This window comes from Medicago truncatula, chromosome 5, assembly GCF_003473485.1.
Source record: "Medicago truncatula cultivar Jemalong A17 chromosome 5, MtrunA17r5.0-ANR, whole genome shotgun sequence".
In the NCBI taxonomy this organism is placed as follows: domain Eukaryota; kingdom Viridiplantae; phylum Streptophyta; class Magnoliopsida; order Fabales; family Fabaceae; genus Medicago; species Medicago truncatula.
Window position 1 is genome coordinate 37856222 of NC_053046.1, and position 24345 is coordinate 37880566.

General features: G+C 35.7%; 1 protein-coding gene across 2 annotated transcripts; it reads right to left on the reverse strand.

Annotated features, from left to right (window-relative positions):
• Positions 1–201: 201 nt before the first annotated feature.
• LOC25494911 (E3 ubiquitin-protein ligase BRE1-like 2) lies at positions 202–23487 on the reverse strand. Of its 2 annotated transcripts, XM_013598825.3 has the most exons (20): positions 23378–23487; positions 23126–23243; positions 22046–22207; positions 16732–16819; positions 16415–16645; positions 16114–16281; positions 11873–12066; positions 11708–11791; positions 11477–11596; positions 11156–11342; positions 10912–11072; positions 10247–10318; positions 9922–9998; positions 3890–4081; positions 3483–3555; positions 3297–3383; positions 2187–2324; positions 1883–2085; positions 963–1125; positions 202–621 (listed from the first exon to the last, which is right to left on the reverse strand). In XM_013598825.3, exons 2-20 carry the CDS (start codon positions 23234–23236, stop codon positions 490–492), a joined length of 2643 nt encoding a protein of 880 aa, XP_013454279.1. In that variant the 5' UTR covers positions 23237–23243; positions 23378–23487; the 3' UTR covers positions 202–489. The 2 variants fall into 2 exon arrangements, with proteins under 2 accessions (XP_013454279.1, XP_024639849.1); XM_024784081.2 differs by lacking the exons at positions 16114–16281; positions 16415–16645; positions 16732–16819; ... (1 more) ...; positions 23126–23243; positions 23378–23487 and adding an exon at positions 12185–12804.
• Positions 23488–24345: the final 858 nt, after the last annotated feature.

The window sequence follows — 24345 nt, forward strand, 5'->3', positions numbered from 1 at the left end:
ATAACGTTTGGAGGAGATGCATTGGAAGGAAGAAGGAGCCCTTATGTAACTTTTAATTCTTTCAAAACAAAAAACAAAAGATGAATAAATCATGGGTAGTGTCTAAAAAATAAAAATAAAAATTGGATCAAGGAATTAAACGAAAATGTTATTTGAACATCAATTTAAGATTACGAAAATGAAGGAAGTGCTAGAATTAGATTATAAATATATCATGAGTCACATCTTATTAACAATTTACTGAACTTTTTGTTTGGTTTTGTTTTGTAGACAGCACCTACTATGCTGCCTGAAAGTGAATTGATGCTAACAATAGTCTTACACAAAACAAGTGCAAGAAATACCAACAATGTCTATAATCTGCAAAATTGATTGCTTATTGGATAAGAACGCCTGTCTACAAAGTACTATCAAGGACAAACAAACACCCATGAAAAAGGATCCAATACATTAAACAGCACAAGGTTATCATGACATGAGTTATCAGTCTCATATTTTAACAAAGCGAACATCACTCTGTCCAAATGCTGTTCCACAGGCAGGACATTTGCGGTGACGGAGTTCAAGATTTCTTTGTATGCATGGATTGCAGAACAAATGATAGCACTTCACAATCACAACCTGCCAAATACCATATTAAACTCTTAGACAATGCAAAAGACACCAAGTGTTAATTTGGGAAAATAGCTTAATTGAGTTCTTATATTCAATAAAGGGAGCATAATTTAGCTCATGTTTGTAAGCTACAATGAAGAATTTATTTAAATAAGCTAACAACATTTGAATAGGTCATAAATTATTTTTACGAATGCATCCAAATACAAATACAAAATAAAAAGAAAAAAAAAAACCGCTTAAGATGTGAGAGTGAGATGAGTTAAAAAGCTCTTCCAAACAATCTCAAGTTAATTTGACTACCATAAAAGTAAGAACTGTAGTTACATAAATTGGCCTGTTTTTACCTCCTTTGGACGGTCAGAACAGACAGTACACTTGATCATGTTTTTGCAAACTCTGATTTCTTCTTCAAGTTGTTGTACTGCAGTTTTTTTGGCATCAGAATTCAGCTCAGTAATTTGGTTATTCACTTCCATTAGTTCTTCCTCAAGCTTCTTCCGTGAACTCCTGCATGATATAATTGTATGAGTATATTTGAGCCGATTGAGAGGGCATTTCATGAGACAATCATTTTCCAAAATCAACTATTTCATGGATGCATAACATTAACACAGATCTCATGAAGTACAAATTCTGCACCAAACTTTCAGAATCCAGACACTGAAAAGACATAGCGAACTCGCACTATAGCACTTGCATTTCACCTCGAGTAAAGAGGTATATCTCAAAAGATGGATCAGTTTGATATTTTGGGTCTGCAAAAATATGCCATCTTAAAATCTACATGTTTAACCAAACTCTACTTTCTTTATGTTTTTGAAAAACCTAAGTGCGAAAACTTGTTGAGCACTTGCATTTCACCTCGAGTAAAGAGGTATATCTCAAAAGATGGATCAGTTTGATATTTTGAGTCTGCAAAAATATGCCATCTTAAAATCTACATGTTTAACCAAACTCTACTTTCTTTATGTATTTGAAAAACCTAAGTGCGAAAACTTGTTGAGTTTTATACAATATGATTTTATACAAACTAAGCAACCATGAGAAAGTAAGCTGACACCAGAATTGAACCATATACCAACTACAAAGGCTCTTGAGCTCCAAGATTATTATTGATCCCCCTCAGTTTACACAAACTTATGGAGGCTCTAGGAACATCATTAGAATTAAAACTGTATAAACACACTAAACTAACTTAGTGGAGAGTAGTTTAAAAATCTGTTCCGGATCCAGACTTGATTGAATGATTAAGAGAGAAAAATACCTTTCACTATCCAATTCCTTTTCAAAAGCTTCCACATCTTTCTGAATCTGCTCGTACTCTTTCTCTGAAGCTGAAGCAACAGACTTGAGCAACTTCAACTCCTTCTCAGCATCTGCCAATTCCCACCTGGCAAACTCTAAGGCGGCTGCGAGGTGTTTTTCATCGTGAGTACATTTAGCAGCTTCTGATAGAATGTGTTTGATCTGCTCAGTTCAAATAATTGTTTAAAACAGCGAGCAGCAGCACAGTTGTTTAGCAAAATAAGACGCATTAGTAGGGGGCTAAGTAGCAGGGGAAATAGTACCTGTTCTTCACTATTTGCAATCCTCTTCTTTGAATTTTCTATCAAAGAATTAATCTTTTGAAGTTGATCAACGAAGGCTTGCTTTTCAGACAATAAAGTGCTATGTAAATGTTTTGCCTTCATGCTTTCTGATACAAGCTGCATAAAGTTTGCAATATGATAAAAACAAGGTTTCACCAACACCAAATGGAATTATTTATTTAGAGAGAAGTATATATTATTTAGAAAATATCATGATTTTCTATGCATATTAGGTTTATGTTTAGAACAAGATTTTATCCTTTCTAAAAGTAAAAATCAACCAGGACTGAGAAAATAGAATTGTCAAGGTACCTCACCAAAATAAATTATCAGCTGGCTGGTCCAAAGTTGATTCTCGCAGATATGGTAACATTAATTCTATCATGTGTCATTTATTATAGTTTATTTATTATATAAATCTTCTTTGGTAGTTTGCCAATTGTATTCTGTTTTCAAAGTCTAACATTAGAAACCTTGTAGATAACTTTTAATTGTATTCACAGTTTCCTATAAAAACCTATGAAATACAAAGAAACAGTAAAAAAAATTATAACGTTTTTGTAATTAAATTGAAAAAAAAAAAAGTTTTGCAAAGTAAATAGGCCCATATATTTTCAAAATCATTCTATACAAAACCAGTTTTCCAACAATTACTCCCTTCGTTTCAAAATGAGTGTCACTTTAGCCAAAAAAAATTGTTTCAAAATGAATGTCACTTTACATTTTCAATACAACTTTAATTTTTTTCTTCCAACTTTACCCTCAATAAATACTCCAGCTTTTCTCTCACAATTTTTTATACAACTTTAAGTTTGTCTTTTTCTTATAAAGTAAGGACATTTTAGTAAAAGTGTTATGTCTAATGATTATTTCATTTCATTCCTTAATCTGTGTGCAATTAGCTAAAGCGACACTCATTTTGAAACAGAGGGAGTAATATATTAGTTACAAATATGAAGCATTAATTTTCATCAACCAGGTTAGCAAAAGCCTAGACAATAACCTAGACACTGCAGGAGTTGGGCATGGAAAAATGGTGAAGAACACAGAAAGGTAGCATTTACAACTACTAGTGATAAGAAGAAATACCTTGATATTACAGTCATCCCTCTCAGCCACTTGCTGTAATAGACGTTGGTGCTGTGTCTGCATATCTTCATATGCTTGACCAATAGTCTACAAGAAAACATTTAATCATATTACAAGAAAAGACAGTTAAAACAAACTCATCAACTAACAGCAGTTTATATAGTTTGAGCATGAAGAAAAGTAAACCTCGATTTCAGATATATAGGTTTCTGCCTCAGCCTCTTTAGCTTTAATAGCCTCGGTCATCTCCAATTTTTTCCTGAATAGTAGGGCAGATAAAACATGGTCAAAGAATGTATCAACAGATTGATAAGCGGAGGCAGTTTTTACAATCGTTTATTCCATTCATATGAAGACAACCAATTTGAAAGAATGTATCAACTATGAAGACGCTATCTAAAGGAGCACAATATATCGGCCAAAGAACAAAGTCCTTGAACTCTACATAAACTTTTAACTCATCTACCTTTCACTCCTCATCGCCATAAAAAACCACCAATATGGAACTAAAAGCGAATGAAAATAAATAAATTTTCTCTACCAGTTTGTCAATGCAGCAAATCCATAATCAGTTAGTGTGCATAAACACAAACCTTTCATTTGCATCAAGCTGGGCCCTTAACTCTTCTATTTCAGCTTCTGCAGCAGAAAGCCTTTGTTCACAAGCAGCTTCAGCTTCATTAGCAGCTCTTACTCTCAACTCTAGACCATGTTCATCTAAGGCTTTTTTAAGCATTTCAGCTTGAGAGTGTGCTTTACTTTCAGATTCTCTAACTTCTGGCAAGCTGGAATCAAGTTTGTAGCATGTTCAAAATGAATCATCCAAGTAAACAGAAAAGAACAACAATTTGTTTTGAATGTGAAACAAAACCTCAAGTCAATTACCATATGCAATAAAACATTTATCATAAGTTCAATTGGATAGTTAAACCGTAAGAAGTTGGGCACCATAAATGATAGTATTTCTCTACCAGCATTTTCTTGTTCAAGAATCAACCCATTTGAAGTATGTATTTGCCATCCTCCAAAGATTAGAATATGAAAATAAGATTTGCAAAAGAAAGTACTAGAACCATTGGCAGACAAAATTTGAGGCTTTCTATAATTAAGTTCTTGAAAAAATAAATGAATTTTAAAGGAACAGTGGAACCAATTCATGCACATCATTAAAATCAGCAAGTGGTACATAAAATAATAAGGCAAAGCAGTGAAGATAGACCACAAACAAAGCAAGTTTCTTCATCCAGAATCCATCAAAACTTGAATACAGGAGGTCAGGGACAATCATCAGCTTTTAAACATGTGCAAGGGGAAAAAGAGGGAAATAAAAAACCTTATGGAGATTGGAACTAGTATGACATTATGTGCATTCTGCTAAAAAGCAAAAATTTTAAAATCTTGTAGCAAAGAAAAAAATATATTTTTATTTGTTAGAATAATTAATCAAGTACTTAGTGGAGATATTGAAAAGTTCTGACTATTTAGTTTCAACTCCACTAGTCATTGTATTGATTGTATTGATTAATCTTCCTTATTAATTAGGGGTTAACTAGGAGACTCTTACCTATATAAATGTACACTCTCACCACATAATATGATATAATAAACATATTTTCAGTTCTATTATGGTATCTAGAGCTTCTTGATCCAGAGCCATGTCTACGTCTTCTCCCTCTGATGCGCAACGCGTAACTGCTGCAGCATCCAAAACCTTCAAACAAGTAGTTTCTGTTAAGCTTGATGATACGAACTACCTTCAATGGAAGCAACAAGTCGAAGGTGTTCTTCGCGGAACGAAGATGGTGAAATTTGTGATTTCACCTGATATTCCACCGGTTTTTCTCACAGATGCAGCGCGCGAAGCTGGAACGGAGAATCCTGCTTACACTGAATGGGAAGAACAAGATTCATTGCTCTGCACCTGGATTCTTTCAACGATTTCGGCTTCGCTACTTTCGCGATTCGTTCTCCTTCGCCACTCATGGCAGGTTTGGGATGAGATCCATAGTTACTGCTTCACGCAGATGAAGACGCGTTCGCGTCAACTTCGATCTGAACTTAGATCCATTACGAAAGGTTCACGCACTGTCGCTGAATTCATTGCTCGAATTCGCGCAATTTCAGAATCTCTTGCTTCAATTGGAGATCCAGTCTCTCACAGGGACCTAATTGAAGTTGTTCTTGAAGCACTTCCTGAAGAGTTTGACCCTATTGTTGCTAGTGTGAATGCAAAATCTGAGGTTGTTTCTTTAGATGAACTTGAATCTCAGCTTCTCACACAAGAATCTAGAAAGGAGAAGTTCAAGAAAGCTGCTATCAGTGAACCTGTTTCAGTTAATCTCACTGAAACTGCAAATTCAGAATCCCAATCTCATGGTCCTAATTCTCAAAACCACAATTATACTGATGGCACCGGAAACAATCAGTTTCCTAACTCTAACCCTAATTTTGGAGGAAGAAATGGTCAGTTCAGAGGACGTGGTGGCCGTTTTGGTGGTAGATTCAGAGGACGTGGTGGCCGTTTTGGTGGAAGATCCAATGTTCAATGCCAAATATGTTCAAAAACTGGTCATGATACAAGCTATTGTCACTACCGTTTCTTTGCCCCACAAAATGATTACTACAGTCCCTATGGCTCACCAAGAGGCTATGGTGCACCTCCAAATGTATGGATGCAGAACATGTCACGTCCTCAACATTCTGGACAGTTTCTTAGGCCTCCCACACAGGCTGCGAATCAGAGAGGTCAAGCTCCCCAGGCCTTCTTAACTGGCTCAGATCCATACAATTCATTCAACAATGCCTGGTACCCTGACTCAGGTGCTACTCATCATGTCACCCCTGATGCATCCAACCTCATGGATTCCACGTCTCTTTCAGGTTCTGATCAGGTCCATATTGGAAATGGACAAGGTTTGACTATTACCTCTGTTGGTTCCTTACAATTTACTTCTCCTTTACATCCTCAAACTACTCTAAAACTAAATAATCTCCTTCTTGTTCCCTCTATAACCAAAAATCTTGTTAGTGTGAGTCAATTTGCTAAAGATAACAATGTTTACTTTGAGTTTCATCCTAATCATTGTTTTGTCAAATCACAGGATTCTTCTAAGGTGCTTTTAAGAGGTATTCTAGGACATGATGGTCTCTATCAATTTGAGCACACCAAATCATTCAAGACCACTGCTCCTGTCTCTCAAAATTCCAGTGTCAACACTGTTTGCAATAAAGTTCCAGCACAAACTGATAATTCTGCCTCTTTTCATTTAGGCCCTCAACTGGTTTCAATTTCAATAATTTTCAATGCAATAATGTTGAACATTTACCTAGTAGTTCAACATCTAGTTCTACTCAGTCTTTTCCTTCCATGTATGGTATCTGGCATAGCAGACTTGGACATCCTCATCATGAGGTGCTCCAAAGTATTATCAAACTTTGTAATATAAAATTACCAAATAAAAGCTTGTCAGATTTCTGTACTGCTTGTTGTCATGGTAAGGTTCATAGACTGCCATCTTTTGCATCTCAAATGACATATACTAAACCTCTTGAATTAATTTTCTGTGATCTTTGGGGACCTGCACCAGTTGAATCCTCTTGTGGATATACCTATTTTCTTACTTGTGTGGATGCTTATTCTAGATACACATGGATATATCCTCTGAAACTCAAATCTCACACACTTTCTACATTTCAGAATTTTAAAACCATGATTGAATTGCAGTTAAATCACAAAATTACTTCTGTCCAAACTGATGGAGGTGGTGAGTTTTTACCTTTCACAAAATATCTCAATAGCCTTGGCATCACTCACATTCACTTGTCCACACACTCACCATCAAAATGGCTCAGTTGAAAGGAAACATAGACATATTGTTGAAACTGGTCTCACTCTTTTATCTCATGCACAAATGCCATTAAAGTTTTGGGACCATGCCTTTTTAACTGCAACTTACCTTATCAACAGGTTACCTACACCAGTTTTAGCAAATAAATCACCATTTTTCTTACTTCACCTTCAATTTCCAGACTATAAATTCCTTAAAAGCTTTGGTTGTGCATGTTTTTCCTTTTTGAGACCCTATAACTCTCATAAGTTTGATTTTCATTCAAAGGAGTGTGTTTTCTTGGAATATTCTAACAGTCACAAAGGATATAAATGTTTAGATGCTTCAGGTAGAATTTTTATATCCAAAGATGTTGTGTTTAATGAGGTAAAATTTCCTTATCTTGACTTGTTTCCATCTCAGAAAGTGTGTTCTGTTTTACCAGATGGTCCCACTTTATCCACTTTTCTTCCCACTCCTGTCTCAACAACCTTTACTGTAAACTCACATACTCCCCAAAATTCTCATTCTGAGTCTGGTCCTCACATTGTTAACTCACCTACTCCCCAAACTTCTCATTCCGAGTCTGTTCCTACTACTCCCATATCAAACACCCCTCAGACTCCATCTATTAGTTCTCATCACTCCGAGTCCTCACACAGAAATAATGTGGTCCTAAATCCCACACCCATCACCATTCTATCTCCCTCTGCATCTCAAAATTCCTCACCTGAGTCATCTGCTAGTGTTACTAGCTCTCAGTCTACTAATTCTGAGTCTCCTCCTCCTGTTCCTCACAGAATTCATCCTCAAAACTCTCACACAATGAGAACCAGAGGTAAACATGGAATTGTGCAGCCCAGAATTAACCCTACACTCCTTTTGACTCATGTTGAGCCCACTACTTACAAAACTGCTCTTCAGGATCCTAAGTGGCATTTAGCAATGCAAGAAGAATATAATGCTTTACTTCATAATCAGACATGGTCTCTAGTATCTCTTCCTGCAAACAGACTGGCCATTGGATGTAAATGGGTATTTAGGGTAAAAGAAAATCCATATGGCACTGTAAACAAGTACAAGGCACGTTTAGTGGCTAAGGGTTTTCATCAACAAGCAGGTTTTGACTACAATGAGACTTTTTCCCCTGTAGTCAAACCTGTTACAGTGAGGACAGTTCTGACACTTGCAGTTACTTATAACTGGACTCTTCAGCAGTTGGATGTGAACAATGCATTCCTAAATGGAGTGCTAACTAAGGAAGTCTACATGGTGCAGCCTCCTGGCTTTGAATCTTCTGACAAGAACCTTGTATGCAAACTACACAAGGCTCTCTATGGGTTAAAACAGGCTCCCAGAGCATGGTTTGAGAGATTGAAATCATCTTTACTTAGCTTTGGGTTCAAGTCAAGCAGATGTGATCCTTCTTTGTTTACTTTGCACACTCAAGCTCACTGCATTTTTATATTGGTTTATGTTGATGATATTATCATCACTGGAAACTCAAAACTGGCTATTCAGAATCTAGTTCATCAGCTCAATTCTGAGTTCTCCCTTAAAGATTTGGGTATACTAGATTATTTTCTTGGCATAGAGGTGCATCACTCACCATCTGGCTCTTTACTTCTTTCTCAAACCAAATATATCAAGGACCTTCTTCAGAAAGCTAACATGATTAATGCTAATAGCATGCCTTCACCAATGGCATCTAGTACAAAATTGTCTAAATTTGGTTCAAGTACAGTCTCAGATCCTACATTTTTCAGGTCAATTGTTGGTGCATTGCAATATGCAACCATAACAAGACCTGAAATATCCTACTCTGTGAACAAAGTTTGCCAGTTTTTATCAAATCCCCTTGAAGATCACTGGAAGGCAGTCAAGAGGATACTTAGATATCTGCAGGGTACTTTACACCATGGGTTAATGCTTACACCTGCCAGCTCTACTGAACCTATTGCAATCACCGGATTTTGTGATGCTGACTGGGCTTCAGATCCTGATGACAGAAGAAGCACATCAGGAGCCTGCATATTTCTGGGCCCCAATCTAGTTTCCTGGTGGGCAAGGAAACAGACCCTTGTAGCTAGATCTAGTGCAGAGGCTGAATATAGAAGCCTTGCACAAGCTTCGGCTGAGATTATTTGGATCCAATCTCTTCTCAATGAATTGCAAATTAAGAGTAAAATTCCTCATGTCTATTGTGATAATCTCAGTGCAGTTTCTCTTGCTCACAACCCAGTCCTGCACTCAAGAACCAAGCACATGGAATTGGATATTTTCTTTGTGAGAGAAAAGGTTATAAGGAAGGAACTGAATGTCTCGCATGTGCCTGCTCAAGACCAGTGGGCAGATGTCTTAACTAAGCCTCTGTCCACTGCCAGATTCCTTTATCTTAGAGACAAACTGAGGGTTTGTGACACCCTTCGTTTGAAGGGGGACTGTTAGAATAATTAATCAAGTACTTAGTGGAGATATTGAAAAGTTCTGACTATTTAGTTTCAACTCCACTAGCCATTGTATTGATTGTATTGATTAATCTTCCTTATTAATTAGGGGTTAACTAGGAGACTCTTACCTATATAAATGTACACTCTCACCACATAATATGATATAATAAACATATTTTCAGTTCTATTATTATTAACATCTAAACACAGGCAGGTGCTTCTTTACATTACTTATTCCAACGAATTAATTCGGTATATCATCCCAAACACAACATAGAATAACGAGTCCAATAATTACATTAACTAGACTAAACTCTGCCACTACTGAACAACTTCAGATCAGCATACCTTTTCTGATAATCCTCCAGACCATACATATCCAAAACAAATTCTAACTCCTGGTTCTCCTCCTGTAACTTTTCAATCTGTAACAAAACACCTTAATGAGTTGTTTGAAATTAGAGACAATCTTAAGGCCTCTAAAATCAGAATGCAGATAATGTTTGAGAATCATGGAAAGTATAGTTGCAGATACACATGCAAAACAAAACTAACAAAGGAAAAGAAAAACAATGCAATCAAATCTGATTTAGTCAGAGACATGCTCTAAAATTTAGAAGGTAAAATATAAGAGGCGTTGAAGAACTAAATATCTACATATAAAGAAACTTACCATTGCTTTTGACGACTTTATTTCCGAATCCTGCTCAGCACATTTGTTTGCAAGGCTCTTGAGTTCGCTTGTCTGCTTCAAAACAAAGGAATCAATAAACCTTAATGCTTAAATAGTATTAACTCAAGGACAAGAACTCGCCTATAACCTCTGGCAGTATAATCCAGCCAACATAATTTGTGAAGTCATTAAATTCAAAGAGGTGTAAATCGACAAACAGTATTCCAGTTTAGTAGGTAACTTCAAAATTAACTCAACCCTTACAAAACCGGCCTGTAAGGTGATGAGTGATGACTTCCCAACAATTATAAATATGTTTTCAGACCAAATCGCATCAAACGTTAGACTCTCAAACACACACAGGATTGGACATCTAGAGTGTAGTTAGAGCGACCCGATAGCGGGGGGCGACAAATCTTAGATAGGCTTTGATGCCACTAACATTTATTGTGACTTTTTCCAAACCACTATCATTTGAGTGAACCATTTCTTAAAAATTAACAATAATTAAGACAGCTTATAAGACTTGCGCTTCCAACCTCTATACTATGAAAAAGTAACTATACAAGATCATTGCGGACTCAAATTATCTAGATAACTTTCTGTAAAAGACCTATCACAAAGAAGGTGAGAAAGAAAATGAAATGGCAGTTTGTGTGAATAACCTTCCCACTCAATTTCTCTCTTAGCGAATGTGCTTTCGCACGCAATGATACAGCTTCATGAGCTGCATCTTTCCATCGCTTCAACTGTGTTTCCATCATCCCCATTTCTTTAGATAAGGCTGAAGACATCACACCAAACTCAGCTTTGATATCTTTTCTCCCTGAAACATTTAATATTGTAAGAAATGAGGAGATCCAAACATACACACTGCAAATCTAAATAATGAAAATATGATACACAGACCAATATCTTGTTTGGCCTCTTCCATCTTGATTTCAAGATCATTCCTTTCATTAATACACTTTTGCAACTGAATCTTGAGCTCATCAGTCCTAGAGTCAGAAATGTCATGGATATGCCTTGCATTAACCGCAGACTCCAATTTAGAATTCAATTCCTTCTCCCGTTTTGCAATGTTAGTCCTGCTAGCCTAAAATTTTATTTGAAAAGAATATGTAAAAGGGGAAGCAACCAAAAAAAATAATATCAAAGAAGAAACAAGAAATCACTGTTAACACCAAAAAAAAACAATTATCAAAGGAGAAAGAAGAAATCATTGTTAACCTGCAGAGACTCTGTCAATGATTTAAATCTATCCAATTCAGCAATCCAATGTTGAAGTTGATCCTTTGCCAAAGAGTATACTCGGGAAGTGCGTACATACTTATCATCATTTAGTTCATTCTGGAATAAACATACATGAAAAGATACTTTTAGATGGAACCCTGAGTCAATGCATCTCAATTACTGAAGAAATAATGACAAAACCATTGCAGATAGTTCAAATTTACAAACCTGAAGTTCCTCAAATTGCTTTGTCAATATTTGATTTTCTTCCCCTGAATCTTGAAGCTCAGAAAGACGATCAGCATTCACTATCTATGATATCAGCCAAGCATAAATCTTAGACAGAGAATCGACAAATGAATGACAGAAGGAAAGAAATCACAAAAATAAAACCTTCACTTCCTCAATTGAATTCTTCAACTCAGACAAACCCATAGCTCTCTCTGCAGGCTTCTCAGGAGACACTTTTCCGTTCACTGCATCAGCATTGGAGGAATTCATTCCCATAGCTGCATCCTTTTGCATTTTCAGACTGACTAGTTTTCTTCTACTCTCTTCAAGTTCGGCCACGATTTCGTCAAACTCTCCTTTAATAATAAAAAAAACTCTCAAGAGACAATTATTTTAAAGCCATCGACCAAATTTATAAGAGCCAATAAGATCTCTAGAATCATAGAAAAATATTTGTGCATAAATATGTGTTACCTCAGGTCATATCTATTCCGATGTTTTATAAACCGGAGTGGATGTTGAACCGGCGAAACCTCAAGGTAATTGGTTCACTTGGTTCAATCAGTTTATTCATGGTTGAATCAAAGGACAAATAGATAAATAAGAAAGTATTGAAAAAATAAATGAAGTGCATACAAAAATGTAAATAAAAAAATTGGTCAAACCAATCGCAGTTCAAACAGACTGCAATGTAACCAAGATCAAACAAACCGGCCAGTTCGGTCTATTTTTTAAAACACTGTTTTTAAGGGTTGATAATCTTAATTACTGAAAATTTCAGTAGCACTATCTCTCCTTGCTCGGCATACGACTCCAAAACTGTGTCCTCCACCGAGGCCAATGTTACTTTTGCATTATATTATATCTCCCAATAGCTTTCATTATGATTCCCTTCGTCGAAAAATCAGATAAATATCATAAAAACAATTTAATTGTGCATTAGCCTATTTGCCTAAATATTCAAATTACTGCGCATGGGTTTATGTTGGAATACTTAAAATTGTAGTTAATTTGATTTTATACATAAATTATGTTAGGAACTCGTCATAAAAAACTTCAGATTTGAAAATCAAATTAACCAAATTTGCATAGATTTTTATTTAATAAAAAGCTAAAATCTAAAGGATTTCAAAATCAAATTAACTCCTACATTATATATTTCCATACAACAAAATTCAGTTCCATAATTTTCCAAATAAAAAATTACAATTATAAATACATGGAAGTTAGAACTATGGATAAAACTGAATATTGTGTCTGGTGATTTGAAAGCACAAGCTTTGATACAGCTATACACAAAAATGCTAAATTATAATCAGAAAAAGAGGAGGTAAAATTTATCTTCATAATCACACACTACTACGGTGATAAGTACAGAAGAAAGAAAATAATAAAATATTCTATCCTAAAATCAGAGTCATCCTCAACTCAGTAAGAGTGATGAATTCACATTCAAACCTGTATAAATAATGACAATAAGTCTTACAAATATGTACCCAAGAAGTATTAATGTAACTCTCAACTAGAGAAAAATCCTCTTTAACAGTGTAAACAATAAAAGAAGGAAAAGTAGAAGCAACCAATTATAAAAGAAGAAAAAAATTATCATCAACCTTTGGAGACTCCGTGAATATTTTATATGGATTCAATTCAGCAATCCAATGTTAACAATGACATCAATGGAAAGTAGAATGTGACAGTTGTAACAATTCTACAGTAGGGAAGTACAATCTAACAATTAAAATTACAATTGTAAAAATTATAATAATACAAATTTAAACAAGTTTTATGCAAAACAGTTTGGGAACATATGTTAACGTGGCGTGACATTTTTGTTCCTCAGGATTATCCCAGGCAAGCATCATGCAATTTTGTAGGCATATGGATGTCAAACTACTGGGCAGGATGATGTGATTGCAAGGTTGACCGCGATAGATGATTTTCAGTTGCACTTGTTTTTTGCACTAGTTCGACAACTGACAAAGGACTTTTCCATTGGCAAACTCTGTTTGTGTTGTTACTTGTTTGATTAATGTAATCGGTGTTTTGTAGATTTCTTGGTCTACGAGAATTTGGGTGTTGTCTACCCCGATATCCCCACCTTGGGATCACTGCCTCATTTTCTCTTCTTTCCAGATGCTCGTTCAGTCTATTAGGTCTTCTTTCTCTTCCTCTACCTCTTCCACAACCATTTCCTAGCTAAGTTGTTGGTAGAGCGCATTCTATTATTATATTTTCAACATTTGAGTCGCTTTCTGGACCGGTTGTTTCTGCATAGTTTAAACTTTGACTGCGATTTCTAAAATTGTATGTCGTTTTCTTGGGCGGTTATCACTAGAAATTTCAGAAATTTTATCAAACAATGTCAACATAACGTATTCACAATAGAGGTGACACTCACCTCTATATTAGTACATTAGATTGACATTGTTTGATCAAATTTATAAAACTTCTTGTGATAACAATCCCAAGAAGATGACATACAATTTTAGAAATTTCAATCAAAGTGTAAACTAAGGAGAAACAAGTGATGCAGAAAGTGACTCGAATGCTCAACATAGAATTGCAGTATGCGCTCTACCAGCAACAACTAAGCTAGGAAATGGTTGAGGAAGAGGTAGAGGAAGAGAAAGAAGGTCTAATAGGATGAACGAGCATTTGGAAAGAAGAGAAAACGAGGCAATGATCCCAAGGTGCGGATATCAAGGTAGACAACACCCAAATTCTCGTAGACCAAGAATTCTACAAAACATCGAAGACATTAATCAAACAAGTAACAATCACAAACAGAGTTTGCCAATGTAAACATGTGCATCGTCAGTTTTCGAACTAGCGCAAAATACAACTGCAGCGGAAATATCATCAATCGCGGACAACCCTATGATCACATTATCATGCCTAGGAGTTCGATATTCATATGCCTCATAACTGCAGACGCTCACATGGGTAACCCTGGGGATAAAAAAACGTCACAGCAAGTTCACATATGCTCCCTAAAATGAAATTGTTTTACATAAAACTTGTTTAAAATTGTATTATCAAAATTTTTATAATTGCAATTTTAATTGTTACATTCTTCTTCCTTATTGTAGAATTTTTATAATTGTTACATTCTAATTCCCACTGATGTTCATTGTTAACATTGGATCGCTGAATTGGATTGATATAAAATATTGGCAGAGAATCCGCTTGTTAACAATGATTTTTTTTTTCCTTCTTTATAATACTCTTCTACATATTCTTTTTAAATACAATTTTAGGCTGGCAAGGCTAACGTCGCAAAATGGGAGAAGGAACTGAATTTGAAATAGGAGTTTGGTGATAATGCAAGTTGTATCCTTGACAATTCAGAGTGGGACTGATGACCAACAAGTGTGGAAATGTATTATTGAAAGGAATGATATGGAAATTAAGATGGAAAAGGCCAAACAAGATATTGGTCTGCATATCACATTTTATCTATTTAGATATGAAGTGTCTATGTTTGAATCTCCTAGTTTCTTACAGTATTGCATGTTTAAAGGAGAATAGGTATCAAAGTTGAGTTACGTGTGATGATCATAGCTTTATCTAAAAAAAATTGGGATGACAGAAGATCAGTTGAAGTGATGGAAAGATGTAGCTCTTGAAGTTGTATCATTGTGTGAGAAAGCAGTTTTACTAAGAGCGAAATTGAGGGGGAAGGCTGTTCTCACTTTCTTTCTCACCTACTATGTGATAGGTGTTTTACAAAATCTTATCAAGATAATTTGAGTATGTGATGTTTTTTGCATAGTTACATAAATTTCAAACATACTTCCAATTATGGAAATCAATCCTCAAAGATCACCTTTGTTTTAAGATGCGAAAATATTAATTTCATGAGATCCTTCCATATTAGTCTAACATCATCAAAATAACAAGAAATGAACATCGTGCTTAAGAAGTTCTTTGTACAATTATAGAAGCCAGAGATGCCCCAACATAATTTTATGGTAAACCCCATTTTGATATTTGAAAGATTTTCAAAACCTTCAATCTGGCCCTCAAAAGATTATGATATAAATTTGGTCGGATGATATTTTAACAAATGTATCTGCTTACACAGGCCAAATTGATGTCATGTACTGACCAAAAATATCCTTGTTAATATTTCCAAGGTCAAATTGATGTTAAAAAAAAGCTTTTAAGGATCAAATTGGAGATTTACACGTACACCATATATAATATTGCCACCTATATTTATAGCTAACAAATATAATTAAACTACAAGAAACCTTCCATTTACTAAACCATGCTGCTAACCATTTAAAACCCACATTATATGATAATCAATATCTTTTAAATTCATACCGAGTTATTCTAAACTTCATAATAACTGAAGTGGTTAAAACAATAAAGAAAAAAAGTGACATTTCAAATACCTGTAAGGTGTCTTATGTCAGATTGATCTCGTAAGCACTCGTCTATATAATTCTGTATACCAACAGTATACTCCTTGTGTTTTGCATGGAGAGTATCAATCACTTCACGAAAATTGTTGGATTCCTTTTTCGTCATATCATCAATCTTAGACATTTTGATGATAACATCTACAAACCCAAGTATAAGTAAAAACAAAAGATCAATTATACATGTTTCCTTAAGCAATACAACATCTGTGATATATGGTAGATAACTATCAATTCAATACAATCATTGCATAGTATCTCATATGTATTATACCTTCCGTGGATAAATCTTCGTGTAAAACCTGACCTATATTCTCAATTCTTTCCATATGATCATCAACAGTATCTTGAATGAGTTTCAACAACTCCCTGGTAGATAACCGACGCAAAGCAAGGGCTTCCTCAACATAATTAGTAATCTCATCATTACTGCCTCCCTCCAAAGAATCTTTCTGGATTAATCTACATAGAAGTAGATCATCCGGAGGACACGAAGGAAAGGAATCTAGAAAGAAAGTAAAGTCAGTCAATTGTTTTTCCTTAATACTACATAAAAGAACTTGTTGTGTGTGTGTGTGCGTGTTAAAGTACCTTGAGGATTATCAAGGTAATCCAAAGTTTTCAAAGAATCTTTTCCTCTCCCAGCTTGTATCCCGAGAAGAGCCATATCATCAACCAGCTACAGAAGAAAATAAGTCAAACCAATGTGCACATCATTCAAGAATATGGCAATATTATCTAGCCAACTGGGTCACCAGAACATGCACTACTAATGGCCATTTACATTTGTAAGAGGAAATAACAAAATGAATAGTGAGCAGAATGTATTAGAACTGAAAATATGTTTATTATATCATATTATGTGGTGAGAGTGTACATTTATATAGGTAAGAGTCTCCTAGTTAACCCCTAATTAATAAGGAAGATTAATCAATACAATCAATACAATGGCTAGTGGAGTTGAAACTAAATAGTCACAACTTTTCAATATCTCCACTAAGTACTTGATTAATTATTCTAACAGTCCCCCTTCAAACGGAGGGTGTCACAAACCCTCAGTTTGTCTCTAAGATAAAGGAATCTGGCAGTGGACAGAGGCTTAGTTAAGACATCTGCCCACTGGTCTTGAGCAGGCACATGCGAGACATTCAGTTCCTTCCTTATAACCTTTTCTCTCACAAAGAAAATATCCAATTCCATGTGCTTGGTTCTTGAGTGCAGGACTGGGTTGTGAGCAAGAGAAACTGCACTGAGATTATCACAATAGACATGAGGAATTTTACTCTTAATTTGCAATTCATTGAGAAGAGATTGGATCCAAATAATCTCAGTCGAAGCTTGTGCAAGGCTTCTATATTCAGCCTCTGCACTAGATCTAGCTACAAGGGTCTGTTTCCTTGCCCACCAGGAAACTAGATTGGGGCCCAGAAATATGCAGGCTCCTGATGTGCTTCTTCTGTCATCAGGATCTGAAGCCCAGTCAGCATCACAAAATCCGGTGATTGCAATAGGTTCAGTAGAGCTGGCAGGTGTAAGCATTAACCCATGGTGTAAAGTACCCTGCAGATATCTAAGTATTCTCTTGACTGCCTTCCAGTGATCTTCAAGGGGATTTGATAAAAACTGGCAAACTTTGTTCACAGAGTAGGATATTTCAGGTCTTGTTATGGTTGCATATTGCAATGCACCAACAATTGACCTGAAAAATGTAGGATCTGAGACTGTACTTGAACCAAATTTAGACAATTTTGTACTAGATGCCATTGGTGAAGGCATGCTATTAGCATTAATCATGTTAGCTTTCTGAAGAAGGTCCTTGATATATTTGGTTTGAGAAAGAAGTAAAGAGCCAGATGGTGAGTGATGCACCTCTATGCCGAGAAAATAATCTAGTATACCCAAATCTTTAAGGGAGAACTCAGAATTGAGCTGATGAACTAGATTCTGAATAGCCAGTTTTGAGTTTCCAGTGATGATAATATCATCAACATAAACCAATATAAAAATGCAGTGAGCTTGAGTGTGCAAAGTAAACAAAGAAGGATCACATCTGCTTGACTTGAACCCAAAGCTAAGTAAAGATGATTTCAATCTCTCAAACCATGCTCTGGGAGCCTGTTTTAACCCATAGAGAGCCTTGTGTAGTTTGCATACAAGGTTCTTGTCAGAAGATTCAAAGCCAGGAGGCTGCACCATGTAGACTTCCTCAGTTAGCACTCCATTTAGGAATGCATTGTTCACATCCAACTGCTGAAGAGTCCAGTTATAAGTAACTGCAAGTGTCAGAACTGTCCTCACTGTAACAGGTTTGACTACAGGGGAAAAAGTCTCATTGTAGTCAAAACCTGCTTGTTGATGAAAACCCTTAGCCACTAAACGTGCCTTGTACTTGTTTACAGTGCCATCTGGATTTTCTTTTACCCTAAATACCCATTTACATCCAATGGCCAGTCTGTTTGCAGGAAGAGATACTAGAGACCATGTCTGATTATGAAGTAAAGCATTATATTCTTCTTGCATTGCTAAATGCCACTTAGGATCCTGAAGAGCAGTTTTGTAAGTAGTGGGCTCAACATGAGTCAAAAGGAGTGTAGGGTTAATTCTGGGCTGCACAATTCCATGTTTACCTCTGGTTCTCATTGTGTGACAGTTTTGAGGATGAATTCTGTGAGGAACAGGAGGAGGAGACTCAGAATTAGTAGATTGAGAGCTAGTAACACTAGCAGATGACTCAGGTGAGGAATTTTGAGATGCAGAGGGAGATAGAATGGTGATGGGTGTGGGATTTAGGACCACATTATTTCTGTGTGAGGACTCGGAGTGATGAGAACTAATAGATGGAGTCTGAGGGGTGTTTGATATGGGAGTAGTAGGAACAGACTCGGAATGAGAAGTTTGGGGAGTAGGTGAGTTAACAATGTGAGGACCAGACTCAGAATGAGAATTTTGGGGAGTATGTGAGTTTACAGTAAAGGTTGTTGAGACAGGAGTGGGAAGAAAAGTGGATAAAGTGGGACCATCTGGTAAAACAGAACACACTTTCTGAGATGGAAACAAGTCAAGATAAGGAAATTTTACCTCATTAAACACAACATCTTTGGATATAAAAATTCTACCTGAAGCATCTAAACATTTATATCCTTTGTGACTGTTGGAATATCCCAAGAAAACACACTCCTTTGAATGAAAATCAAACTTATGAGAGTTATAGGGTCTCAAAAAGGGAAAACATGCACAACCAAAGCTTTTAAGGAATTTATAGTCTGGAAATTGAAGGTGAAGTAAGAAAAAGGGTGATTTATTTGCTAAAACTGGTGTAGGTAACCTGTTGATAAGGTAAGTTGCAGTTAAAAAGGCATGGTCCCAAAACTTTAATGGCATTTGTGCATGAGATAAAAGAGTGAGACCAGTTTCAACAATATGTCTATGTTTCCTTTCAACTGAGCCATTTTGATGGTGAGTGTGTGGACAAGTGAATCTGTGAGTGATGCCAAGGCTATTGAGATATTTTGTGAAAGGTAAAAACTCACCACCTCCATCAGTTTGGACAGAAGTAATTTTGTGATTTAACTGCAATTCAATCATGGTTTTAAAATTCTGAAATGTAGAAAGTGTGTGAGATTTGAGTTTCAGAGGATATATCCATGTGTATCTAGAATAAGCATCCACACAAGTAAGAAAATAGGTATATCCACAAGAGGATTCAACTGGTGCAGGTCCCCAAAGATCACAGAAAATTAATTCAAGAGGTTTAGTATATGTCATTTGAGATGCAAAAGAAGGCAGTCTATGAACCTTACCATGACAACAAGCAGTACAGAAATCTGACAAGCTTTTATTTGGTAATTTTATATTACAAAGTTTGATAATACTTTGGAGCACCTCATGATGAGGATGTCCAAGTCTGCTATGCCAGATACCATACATGGAAGGAAAAGACTGAGTAGAACTAGATGTTGAACTACTAGGTAAATGTTCAACATTATTGCATTGAAAATTATTGAAATTGAAACCAGTTGAGGGACTTAAATGAAAAGAGGCAGAATTATCAGTTTGTGCTGGAACTTTATTGCAAACAGTGTTGACACTAGAATTTTGAGAGACAGGAGCAGTGGTCTTGAATGATTTGGTGTGCTCAAATTGATAGAGACCATCATGTCCTAGAATACCTCTTAAAAGCACCTTAGAAGAATCCTGAGATTTGACAAAACAATGATTAGGATGAAACTCAAAGTAAACATTGTTATCTTTAGCAAATTGACTCACACTAACAAGATTTTTGGTTATAGAGGGAACAAGAAGGAGATTATTTAGTTTTAGAGTAGTTTGAGGATGTAAAGGAGAAGTAAATTGTAAGGAACCAACAGAGGTAATAGCCAAACCTTGTCCATTTCCAATATGGACCTGATCAGAACCTGAAAGAGACGTGGAATCCATGAGGTTGGATGCATCAGGGGTGACATGATGAGTAGCACCTGAGTCAGGGTACCAGGCATTGTTGAATGAATTGTATGGATCTGAGCCAGTTAAGAAGGCCTGGGGAGCTTGACCTCTCTGATTCGCAGCCTGTGTGGGAGGCCTAAGAAACTGTCCAGAATGTTGAGGACGTGACATGTTCTGCATCCATACATTTGGAGGTGCACCATAGCCTCCTGGTGAGCCATAGGGACTGTAGTAATCATTTTGTGGGACAAAGAAACGGTAGTGACAATAGCTTGCATCATGACCAGTTTTTGAACATATTTGGCATTGAACATTGGATCTTCCACCGAAACGGCCACCACGTCCTCTGAATCTACCACCAAAACGGCCACCACGTCCTCTGAACTGGCCATTTCTTCCTCCAAAATTAGGGTTAGAGTTAGGAAACTGATTGTTTCCGGTGCCATCAGTATAATTGTGGTTTTGAGAATTAGGACCATGAGATTGGGATTCTGAATTTGCAGTTTCAGTGAGATTAACTGAAACAGGTTCACTGATAGCAGCTTTCTTGAACTTCTCCTTTCTAGATTCTTGTGTGAGAAGCTGAGATTCAAGTTCATCTAAAGAAACAACCTCAGATTTTGCATTCACACTAGCAACAATAGGGTCAAACTCTTCAGGAAGTGCTTCAAGAACAACTTCAATTAGGTCCCTGTGAGAGACCGGATCTCCAATTGAAGCAAGAGACTCTGAAATTGCGCGAATTCGAGCAATGAATTCAGAGACAGTGCGTGAACCTTTCGTAATGGATCTAAGTTCAGATCGAAGTTGACGCGAACGCGTCTTCATCTGCGTGAAGCAGTAACTATGGATCTCATCCCAAACCTGCCATGAGTGGCGAAGGAGAACGAATCGCGAAAGTAGCGAAGGCGAAATCGTTGAAAGAATCCAGGTGCAGAGCAATGAATCTTGTTCTTCCCATTCAGTGTAAGCAGGATTCTCCGTTCCAGCTTCGCGCGCTGCATCTGTGAGAAAAACCGGTGGAATATCAGGTGAAATCACAAATTTCACCATCTTCGTTCCGCGAAGAACACCTTCGACTTGTTGCTTCCATTGAAGGTAGTTCGTATCATCAAGCTTAACAGAAACTACTTGTTTGAAGGTTTTGGATGCTGCAGCAGTTACGCGTTGCGCATCAGAGGGAGAAGACGTAGACATGGCTCTGGATCAAGAAGCTCTAGATACCATATTAGAACTGAAAATATGTTTATTATATCATATTATGTGGTGAGAGTGTACATTTATATAGGTAAGAGTCTCCTAGTTAACCCCTAATTAATAAGGAAGATTAATCAATACAATCAATACAATGGCTAGTGGAGTTGAAACTAAATAGTCACAACTTTTCAATATCTCCACTAAGTACTTGATTAATTATTCTAACAGAATGGACAAAAACGGGAGCATGATAATAAACAATAACCTGATCCCAGTGTTGGTTTATTGCAATTAATATGTCATCGTACGAATTTTGTCTTTCTTTTAATTCTTTAGTTTTTTCTTCAAGGTCTTGTATAGCCTGTTTCTGGACTTCTGTCTGCTGAACAAGCTGCTGATTCTGGAGCTGTAAGACACCTGCATCAGCCTGGAGGAAGTATCTCGAGTTATTATGTAAGTAAAACATATAAAGAAGTCATTATTAAAAAAATTACTTGCTGCAACCACACACAGATACAGCTTGTTTTTTATAATAAACATCAAAACTTTTGAGAGAACTTACGACAAACCCTTGCCCATACATATCTTTTCCTGTTTCAAAAAAACATGTTTTACAAATAAAGGATTTTCATTGACATGAAAAAACCTCTCCTTTCAAAAATATTAAGCACGTAACAAGTAGCATACATAATAACATAATGTATCCTTTCTACTCTTCACATCCCTAAAGTCTGTTTGGATCGACTTATTTAAACTTATCTTCTAGCATAAACACTTACAAAAACCATTTGAAAGAACTTACAGAAACAGCTAACAATATGTCCATAAAATATCAAAATTAAGTTATATGAAAAACAGTTTGACTTATATAATAACCATTTATACAAGAGGTTAATTAAGTTATTTATCCAAACAAAACTCTATTTAGTGAGCACTAAGCAGAATCAAACAGCCCCCCCCCCCCCCCCCACACACACACACACACCACCACCACCACCTTGTTTTAAATATCAAAATTTTCAGCATATTTTCATAAGCTCATCAGTGTCTTATAAAAACTAACTATATTTTATATGAAAATAGTTTTACTTATATGATAAGCACTTACACTATAAGCGCTTACCTAAGCAAAACCAAACAACCACCCCCACCTCACCCCTTCTTTCAAAAATCAAATTTTTACCAAAAATTCAACTCACAGTGAACTAAAAACACAACCAATCAGCTCTAAAAATCATACTAACACCAAAATTAAAAACAATATAATCAATAACCCAATTCATAACATGATTAATCAATAACAGAACAAGATTAAACAACAATTAATAACAAAAAAAAAAATTACAGTTTTACTGTTAGGAGAATGGTTGCTTGAATTTCGTGAGACGCGGGAAGAAATAGGAGTGAGAAGATGAGGCTTCTTCTTGTCTGGTTCGTCGTGATCTGAATTTTCCATTTCGATTCTGAAAATTTGAAGAAAAATGAACCAAAAGGAGCATTAGGAATGTGAGGAATTGTGAGAGGGGTTGAGTTCGAAAAGAAGAACGTGAAAATGGAGAAAGAGAAAGAGAAAACACAGTAGAAAATAAGCACTTACTCTTTCACTATAGAATTTAGCTTCTGAATTCTGAGACACACTTGTCTAGGGGTGTTGAATTAAGATTTAAAAGACTTTTTAATGATAAAAAAAAATTTGTGATATTCAATAAAAATTTTATGGAATATAAATAAATGAGTGAATAGACAAAAATCCCCCTTCAAATTGTAACTTTTGTCAAAAATCTTCCTACTTTAAAAAACTTCAAAAACCCTTTGAAATTGTCAAACGTTAGTCAATTACCCCCTCGTTCGTTTTGGCTGTTAAATGACTATGTTTTAATTTTTTTTTTTTTGCTTTATTCATCTTTTTCCTTCCACTTTTTTCATCATCTTTATCAATATTTATAAAAAAAAAAAAACAATCATTAACAACATCATCATCATCCCATATATATCCATAACTAATTATAAATGTGCTAATTTATGGTATACATCCAGAAAAAATTTGCCAAATTTTTGCTCGGGGGCGTCATACCAAATATATTCCCTTTATCAGTAAAATGTGAAACTGAGAACAAAGGACAGAAGAGGATATACGAAATTTTGAGGTAGAAAACTCCCTCTATTCAACCATGATTCGAAAAAAAACAATTCCATTTAACAAAGCCACGAATAACTGATTTTGAGTAACCTTACAATAGTAGGGTTGTGTATTTGGACCCATTGTAACATAGTTTAAAGTTATACAAAGGAGAGGATGGCTTATACCATGAATGGTCTGTAATAATTTTCGTAACTATGTTCTTGATAAATTATAAATAGTTGTAAAAGGATGGCTTATACCATAAATTAGCACATTTATAATCAGTTATGGATGTATGATGTTGTTAATGGTTGTTGTTTCTTAAATAAATTTTTGGGTTTTTTTATGAATATTGATGAAGATGATGAAAAAAGTGGAAGGAAGAAGATGAAGAAAGCAAAAAAAAAAAAAATTAAAATAGTCATTTAACAGTCAAAACAAAC

Coding starts and splice junctions, on each gene's coding strand:
- LOC25494911 (XM_013598825.3), bottom strand. CDS start 23,236: ATGGAAAATTCAGATCACGACGAACCAGACAAGAAGAAGCCTCATCTT. Junction 16,820..22,045: donor TAAACCAACACTGGGATCAG/GTTATTGTTTAT, acceptor TTTCTTCTGTAG/CTGGTTGATGATATGGCTCT. Junction 3,384..3,482: donor CCTATATATCTGAAATCGAG/GTTTACTTTTCT, acceptor GTTTTCTTGTAG/ACTATTGGTCAAGCATATGA.